The sequence below is a fragment of the Amphibalanus amphitrite genome, unplaced genomic scaffold (genome assembly GCF_019059575.1).
Source record: "Amphibalanus amphitrite isolate SeventyFive unplaced genomic scaffold, NRLGWU_Aamphi_draft 000416F_arrow, whole genome shotgun sequence".
In the NCBI taxonomy this organism is placed as follows: domain Eukaryota; kingdom Metazoa; phylum Arthropoda; class Thecostraca; order Balanomorpha; family Balanidae; genus Amphibalanus; species Amphibalanus amphitrite.
This window is the reverse complement of record NW_024881910.1, coordinates 171,694-180,595: the sequence shown is the minus strand read 5'-3', so window position 1 is coordinate 180,595 and position 8,902 is coordinate 171,694. Positions and strand designations below refer to the sequence as shown.

At 46.6% G+C, this 8,902-nt stretch overlaps 1 protein-coding gene across 3 annotated transcripts in view; it reads left to right on the top strand.

The window, feature by feature from the left end:
- The first annotated feature begins 784 nt into the window (after positions 1-784).
- LOC122390957 (casein kinase II subunit alpha) overlaps positions 785-8,902 on the top strand; it is a 17,146-nt gene continuing 9,028 nt past the window's right edge. The window contains exons 1-5 of one of the 3 annotated variants that reach the window (XM_043384426.1): positions 785-1,123; positions 5,536-5,841; positions 6,332-6,443; positions 6,718-6,930; positions 7,991-8,185. In XM_043384426.1, coding sequence (XP_043240361.1) covers positions 5,747-5,841; positions 6,332-6,443; positions 6,718-6,930; positions 7,991-8,185 — 615 coding nt within the window. In that variant the 5' untranslated portion in view covers positions 785-1,123; positions 5,536-5,746. Of the gene's footprint in view, positions 1,124-1,206; positions 1,251-5,535; positions 5,842-6,331; positions 6,444-6,717; positions 6,931-7,990; positions 8,186-8,902 lie in introns of those variants that run through there. The other 2 variants (XM_043384425.1, XM_043384427.1) reach the window with 2 other exon arrangements.

The window sequence follows — 8,902 nt, the reverse complement described above, 5'->3', positions numbered from 1 at the left end:
AACACAGTGGTGGCCGAAATTTTTAAATCGGACCATAAACAAAGATTCTACAGGGTACGGGGACTAAAATTAACGTTTAAAGTGACCTTGACCTTGACCTATGACTTTCACCTCGGATTTTTTCAAATGTGCTACTGCTTCTCGATGAGACGAACACAGTGGTGGCCGAAATTTTCAAATCGGACCATAAACAAAGATTCTACAGGGTACGGGGACTAAAATTAACGTTTAAAGTGACCTCGACCTTGACCTATGACCTTGACCTCGGATTTTTTCGAATGTGCTACTGCTTCTCGATGAGGCGAACACAGTGGTGGCCGAAATTTTTAAATCGGACCATAAACAAAGATTCTACAGGGTACGGGGACTAAAATTAACGTTTAAAGTGACCTTGACCTTGACCTATGACCTTGACCTCGGATTTCTTTGAATGTGCTACTGCTTCTCGATGAGACGAACACAGTGGTGGCCGAAATTTTCCGATAGCTCCAAAAATGAAGATTTTATAGGGTACGGCGATTTTTAAAGTGACCTTGACCTTGCCATATGACCTTGACCTCGGATTTTTTTAAATGTGCTACTGCTTCTGGATGAGACCAACACACTGGTGGTCGAATTTTTCAAATCGGACCATAAACAAAGATTCTACAGGGTACGCAGTATTTTGACCTCTCAAGGTCAAACGGTTTGACCTAGGAAAAAAAGGTCACCATTTTCGAACTCAGCGTGCCATGGGCTATCTGTATGCCAATTTTGAGCGAAATCATTACTCGAATTTGAATCCGAATACGAATACGACGCTAACTTTATGGACATAATTTAGTAGTCTATTCCTTTTTTGCCGGATATCACGCCGTTTTGCCTTATATTATAAATTTGTGTAGAGTATTGAAAGCGAGGTGTTTTGCTGACATGTTACTATAATTTCATATTTCAAAAAGTTATCTTTTCTTAAAAACAAATAGAAGGTCTCACAGAAAATCCTCAAAATACACTGTCCATCTTTCAGCCATCTTGCTGATGCGTGCGTGTTTGGGCGCCGGGCCTCGGGCCAGAAGGGAGCGTTTTCATGTTCCCTCGGGGTTCAGGCGCACTACATTCTTCAACATCTGCTTGAAAATAGGTAAATTTGAGCTTTTGAAATCAATGTGTGCGGAAAATAGGCTTGCAAGGGAAAGTAGAGCATTGCTTCCGGAATGCAGCTTTCGCGCCGTTTTTGCCGAAATTTATAGGCATTCATTTATTGCAAGGTTGCGATACTCTTTATTTGAATAATGCTGGTTTTTTGTGGCATCAATATTCACATATCCTACTTGTTTCTCCCAAGACTGACTTGAATTTGTTCAAATTAATTTTGTGCGCCGTATATGCCTACTTTATGTCAATTTTTGGTAGATTTTTGATTTTTGTTTGCAAATTTTGGACATCCATACAAAGCAAAATTTCAGTTTAATTGGCCTCTGCCAATGTATCTACCCAACATATCATCTTCTACATCTCCCATTTAGCATGTTTTACATGTCTGCTAAACTGCATGTGATCCTTATTTGGTTGGGTGTGGTTAAATCTTTTGTCTGTTTTGTAATGGTGAACTGCTTGGATCATCTCTACACAAAATACCACCAAAATTATATATTTCTCAAAAAGGTTCCATTATTTATGTTGCTTTGTCTTTGCATTATCTCTGATTTCTTGTTGGAAAAGTGTCTTTGCATAGGGCCTTTTCTTCCACGTCATTATACATAACACAAACATGTTTGGTCTCAGTTGAATTTCGTATTGTAAATCATTTGCAGTGCCGACATTTATATGGACTTGAAATGTGAGATGGAAAGATATGAAAGCTCTTATAAGCTCACTTTTGGCTTGATTGATTTGCCATTTTGTTTGAAAGTATGCTTGATTGTTAAGAATATGCATACTTAGTACTTATATTGTGCATAGTGTAGAGCTTAGCAAAATTGTTTTAGGATACAAACAAGCTGTAAATTTCAAGTTATGACTATAAAGTACCTACTAACCATTAATGATTGCATGGAATGCCTTTGCCACCAATACAATGATTTCAACCGTGCTGTATTGGAACTGGAGAAAAGGCTAGGTTAAATGCTGAGCTAAAATTCCAGGCTAATTATTTACGCAGTGGTATAAAATATGTCATTTTACATGGATCATTTTAAAGGTAGTGTGCCAGCTTTCCTGGACCGTATGGAGTTAATGGCCCAGATAAGGAGAACCGGATTTTTAGAACTTATCCATACCTTCAAAACTCATGGAAACGTCTCAAATTCTTCAAATTTTGAGTACCCCAGTGCGAAATTCGCCCCGACGGGTTGTCTGTCGTACCCCAACCACATTTCACACCACTATGAACAATAAATGCACACACTGAAATCGCTATTACCGATATGCTCATCCAATCAAGTTTCGATAAACCCGTTCATCATCATCTCCTGCGGTTTCGAACACGCCTGTTAGGTGGTGCGGTAGACCGCGCCCAAAGCCAGGGCCCCGGTAACGTGAGGTAGCCGAGTCGGGGCAGCGTGCGCTGACCCAAGCCGGGGCCGCGCGTCCTCCCGGTGTCATGTGATAGCCCGGGGCTGCCCGCGGGGATGCGGTAGACCGCGCCCAAAGCTGCGGCCCCGGCTTGGGTCAGCGCACGCTTCCCCGACTCGGCTACCTCACGTTACCGGGGCCCTGGCTTTGGGCGCGACTTCTGCTCATACTTTGTGGTGCGGTGGTGGTGCGTCGGGCCGCGCGCTCTGACTTCGGCCAAGAAAAATGCGTCAGCTGATCATTGTCATTTCTGCCACTTGCGTGTGGTGAAATGGGGTCATAACTTAAGAGATGCCTTTTTCATATCAATTATTTTACATAAAATCATATTTCAAACCATAAATAATGTTCGACAGCCAAATAAAAGAAACAATACCAATACAGGCTTACAGTTTAAGGCTCGACATTTTGTTGTCTACGATTAGACTCATTCCCGTACGTCGTAACTCTATAATGACCTTTGCTTATTGTCACATGTGCGCCGCATTCGCGATTGTTGCCGACGCCTGTTTGCAGGTCAGCCCACTACAGTTGTTATACATATCGCAAAACCGATAAACTTTTAGGCAAAAAAGGCACTATTCCAGGCCCATTTTTGATTTTCTTTGCGATATTAGGTAAAAACAGAAGCTTCTTATCCTAGGAAAAATAAAATGGGAAATCTTTCAAAGGTGGCACACTACCTTTAAGGGGCTTTGGCAGGACCTGAAGCACCTTGAAAGCATTTTGTGATTCTATTTCACCATTGGGTTTAACTGTGGAAAAGAAATGATATGAAACTGATTCATGCATTACCAATTTCAGCTATTGTTCTTTGGGTTCTTTGAAGAAAGCAATGCTGTGCATAAGGCTGCCCCGTTGCATGCTTTGTTGAGCATGATATTTATTTTCATTCAAATGTCTAAGGCTGTACCTACCCATTCTTGAGACTCTCATGGGCAGCTGATTATTAAAAATAGAAGGGTGTGACTGTTTAGATAACATTCAAAACTGAGGGGTGTTCACGGGCACCGCACACTGCTGCGTGCGGTGTGTGCGGTGCGTCCAGCAGGCGTGGGGGTAGGGGATGGGTGGGCGGTTCTGACGTCACGGCTGCGTGCGGTGGACGGTCCGCTGTGGCCAGTCCCGACCGGCCACAGCGATCGCTGTGTGCGGTGACGGAAGGCTGGCGTAGGGACGCAGTGGGCGGAGCTTGGAGGCTGTGTGCGGTCCGACCGCACACAGGCCCGTGAACAGCCCTCTGGCCTCAGCCAAAGGAGGGAATCTGGCCAAAAGAGACACTACTAGAGATGCAAACTATGCAACCTGATTTTGTTGGAAAGGGGCTTTTCCTTCTTCTCCATTAGACTGTTTGCCTGTTGGTCATTTTGCAAGCATTCCTAGTCATCAACTCTAATGGGCTGACTGCCATCAGTCCCTCTGACTTAGTACTTCAGTAGGTACTCATCTTTTGGGTCTTGACAAACCCTGCCTAGTGTGGTGAAAACATCCTCTTTCAATAATCTGGACCAGACATTACTCAAAACATATGCCCAGTGGAGCATATAGATTAACCTGCTATACAATTATCTGGCATTATGAGTTTTTTTGTGTGAATTCAACTTGCTGCTGACCATGATTTCAAACACATTTACCACTTTTATACACAGTTACCTTTAAATATTTGTGCCTTCATGTGAATTGTATTTGATGGCTCGGTTATTGGCCTCCAGAAATATATGCATGTCTAGTGGTACCAAAACACTATGCATCCAGGACATTCGTCATGTCAGCTCAGCTCATGACTATTCAGCTTGCTTTGTTCTATAAATCCAAGTTCCATCCTACTTCCATTCACTAATCTAACCTAACCTAGATTCCACTAGATTTGTCAAAAATAGTACTGTTAGGGCTCTGAGGAAGCTTTAACTGGTGAATTGTTGACTCGCAAGCCTTGGCCATAGTTTGATATCGTTGGTGCCTCTTTTCTGTATTTGGGACAGATTTGAGCCTGCATTCTTTTCTCTGAACCTGTATTTAAATCCAATACATAGTCTCACAGATATACCAAGGATGTCTCATGTATTTGATTATTAGCAAAAGTTTAATTGGCAGTATTTAACTAAGATGACTAACCAACATACTTTGAGCAATCACAAAACCGCTGATATATTCTAGTTGGAAACTGGAGCAGGCTCAGATCGCTTATGTAATAGCTAAAGCTTTTATTTTTCTATGCCTGTTAGTTGCTATTGCACACTAATCCCTGTGCAACAACAGCTTCAGTAGTCAATGGAAGTAGCAGAAAAGAGCAGTGTCATGATCATGGTTCTTTCTTCAATGCGCTTTGTATGGCTCTCGCGAAATTAAGCGGTAGGTTTTGCACTCTTACATTTCCAGTAATATCTCAGAAACTAATCGATCTACGATGAAGCCATTTTACACGATCATGGCCGGCTTGTTACCCAACAAGTCGATCGCATCTTCAACACTTAAAAGCTAAAGACGACGAAGATATAGCCTGAAGTACACTAAACTGTCTAGGTGCAAAACCTACCGCTTAAACCCGCGAGACCTGTACCAACCATGAATAACTTGTTATTATGATTGGGGTTACCACAAACCAGATTGACATGATATGCCATGGGGGTTGATATGATCTAAAATATTTGTTAAATAGCCTGTAAGTGCATTCATATGCAACATTTTTAAGTGTTTTTTATAGACGCGTGTTATTAATTTAGATATTCTTGTGTTTATTCATATCTCTAGCTTCTAAAAATGTGCAAAATGTATAGGGACCATTCTGCTGTGTAAAGGCAATTCCAATTACGTTCGGGTGACCTCTGACCTGACGTACTGACCTCTGATCTAACGTAATCGTTTTCCCTTTGCACGTCAGTATTATTTAGTGTGCTGCTATGAAATCGAAATATCTTTTGGTGTGCCTGTTCACTGTTGTGTGCCCGTTGTGTTGACGTGTGATGTTTTGTTTCTCAGCCGCACCATTCGGTCAGCTGTGACGGCACCCTGCCGGCAGCTGGTGACTCTCGCCGGTGTCTGGCGGCTCGCGCCCCTGCTCAGCGTCGCCGGGTGTCCGCGCGCGCGCGCGCCGCCGCCGCCCAGTGCCGGTCGGCCGCCGGCCCGTCCGGTGGCCTGCCCGCCGTCCGCCGGCGGTGACCCCTGTGTGCAGCTGACCCGGCCGACGGCCATGCCGCTCGTCAGTCGCGCGCGCGTCTATGCCGACGTGAACTCTCACCGGCCGCGCGAGTACTGGGACTACGAGTCGCACGTGGTCAACTGGGGGTGAGTGGGGGGAGGGGGACTCTCGTGTGTTGGTCAACTGGGGGTGAGTGGCGACTGGGGCGCCGGCGCGTGGCCAACTGGGGTGGATGGGGTGTCTGGGCGTCGACTTGCACTTCCCCTCTCCCAGATACTTGTCAGGGAACATTGAACCTTTTATCACGGATGTTATTTGTGGACAACTGTCGCTCATAAGTTCTTAGCACAGCCCTTAGGCTCGCATACATAAGGCAGTAACTTGTACTGGGGATTCTGATTTCTCTTTCATCCTCTGTGTCCATGTCGCCAAGAGGGCTGCTTTGATCCGATTTTGTTTGGACTCATTGTATTGCAGGGTAGAGGTCCCATGCCAGCGGTGCTTTGCATTTCTTTTGAGGCTTGGAAATCTTACTGCCCAATTTGCTCATTAATACCACAAGCACAGATTTTGAATGAATCCGATATCGTCAAAATGTGTTTGCCATGTTAACATGTCATTTTCTTTCTTTTTCAGGCAACAGGATGATTATCAGTTAGTTCGCAAGTTAGGTAGGGGCAAATATAGTGAAGTGTTCGAAGCCATCAACATAACCAATAATGAAAAATGTGTGGTAAAAATATTGAAGGTGAGTGTACTGTGAAGCTGATGAACTTCACCATGGTTCTTGTTAGAACTGAGGTTATTTTTCACACATAATGATATTGCACTCAATTGATATTCAAGTGTATGTTTCAAATCTCATCTAAGTCAGTAAGACATCGAAACCGATTGTATTTGCCGGTGATCTAACGCCACTGCCCTGCGACGACTGTCCGATGCCTCCCCCCCCTCCCCCGCCCCACCACGGCCGTCCACAGCTGTTTGACAACCTCCCCCCCCCCCCTTCCGCGCCCCCACAGCCGGTAAAAAAGAAGAAGATCAAACGAGAGATCAAGATCCTGGAGAACCTGCGCGGCGGCACGAATGTGATCAGCCTTCAGGCGGTGGTCAAAGACCCCGTGTCGCGGACGCCTGCGCTCATTTTCGAGTACGTCAACAACACAGACTTCAAGCAGCTGTACCAGACGCTCAACGACTATGACATCCGGTACTACCTCTACGAGCTGCTCAAGGTGAGGCGGTCCTGGATGACGGCCGCGGGCGGGATGTTTGGTATTGGTGGCGGCTGACTGGTGTGGGATTCCCCAGGGTGCGTTCCTTGGTCTCTAGGGTGTTTGGGGCCTTGTGCAAACAGTCATGGACGAAATATTTCGTGTTGTTTTTCTCCTGCTATTTGTCATGTTGGTCCACTGTGCTCATGCGTCTAGTCTAGTTTCATACCCAGATGTTCAGTTACTACTTCGCTTGAACAAAATATCATGCTTAGCGACATACCTACTTTGATTTGGTCAAAAGTGCGAACCATGTTTGGTTTTACCATTCATTCTTCAAAAACATAAGTTTAAGAAGACCAGTTCCCACAACCCCCGTCGCATCTATCAACTGACTGTTGAAGGCTTAGCGCGATGCCGGTCGGTTTAGTGTGGCATTGGTCATTCTCTCCTGATCAGTATATGCAATCTGCCGGATTAACCGGGGCACAAGCCGTCCGTTACTTCTGTCCTGACCCGCGGCCCGCCTCACGGACTCCGACCGACCGACCCGGCTCGGCAGCACTATCCCAAGGCCGCCGCCCGGCCAATTCGGACGGACCGCCCCGCATGTGCCCGCCCGGCGGAGGCTCACCACTTCGTCAAGGTCACGTGATGCAACGTCCCATTGTGCGGCGTTGGCCGGCCTAACGGACGGGACGGTGCGTGCGCCGCTGTGCGTGTCTGCTGGGGTGGACGTACCCGACCGGGTCCCTGCCGACGGCCGATGTCGCCAACTCTGTCCGGTTTTACCCGCCGTCCGGTCAGAGGGCTGCACAGTGCGACGGCGTCCTTGGATATGCACAGTGATACTCCTCTAAACATCCTCCGGCTAGATACGAGGGATATGTTTTATGTTGCAGTGCAGCCCGCAGTGCTTGTTTCTGCGATGGTTGGACATCCCCCGTATTCCGTCGTATTGTGCGATGTACGCCGAGAGGGACTTCCCTTATCGTGTTGTGTGTGGGTAGGGGAGTCCCCACGTCCCCGCACTCTGCGCTGTGCATCCTCTGACCATATTGTGTGCTCATGTTACCCGCAGGCGCTCGACTACTGTCACAGTATGGGCATCATGCACCGAGACGTCAAACCGCACAATGTCATGATCGACCACGAGAACCGCAAGCTGCGGCTGATCGACTGGGGCCTGGCCGAGTTCTACCACCCCGGCCAGGAGTACAACGTGCGCGTGGCGTCGCGCTACTTCAAGGGCCCTGAGCTGCTGGTCGATTACCAGGTGTGTGAGGAAGTGCCACGCCCACACGATAGACGGATTAGGGTATCAGAGGCGACTTAGATGGTCTTTGCTCTGTATTTGCACTTATTTATGGCTCTATTACACATTTTTACATTGGCATTACTTGCTCCTTGGAATATGGGAGTCGTAATTGAATGAGTAGTCGATGATAAAATGCAAGTCATTTCGGAAGTCGCTTCAAGGTCGGTCAATCGTCCGCATCAGACTGTTCTCGTGTCAATCTGTCTGTTTGTCTGTTATCTGCTTCTATGTCTGTTGTCTGTCACGTGCCCTGTCTGTGTACTGATCCAACGCTCTAAGGTTCAAAACGAATGAGAGGAATGGTGATATCCGATTGTGCTCGGTACTCATGTCCTATCATCGCCGGTCCTCTGACCTTGAGACGGCCGGCACACAAAAATACAAACAATTGTAGAGCGTCGGGCGGCCGGCCGGGGCTATGATCATCCGGCTCTGCCATGGGCCGGTCTGAAGTGGGACCTGGGTGGGTGATCATAGTAACCGGATCGCACGCACGCCGGCAGAAAAAGTGTACAGCTAGGGTAGCAGAACCAGTGGGAATCCGATCCCTAGTGCTCTGCAGACCGGGTATTGAGATATAACAAGACGGCCTGAAGGTCGAGTAGAAATCCAGCACTTCTTATCGTAGTTTTAGATAAACAATTTTTAATCTGCAATGGTATTACTGTAAGTAGA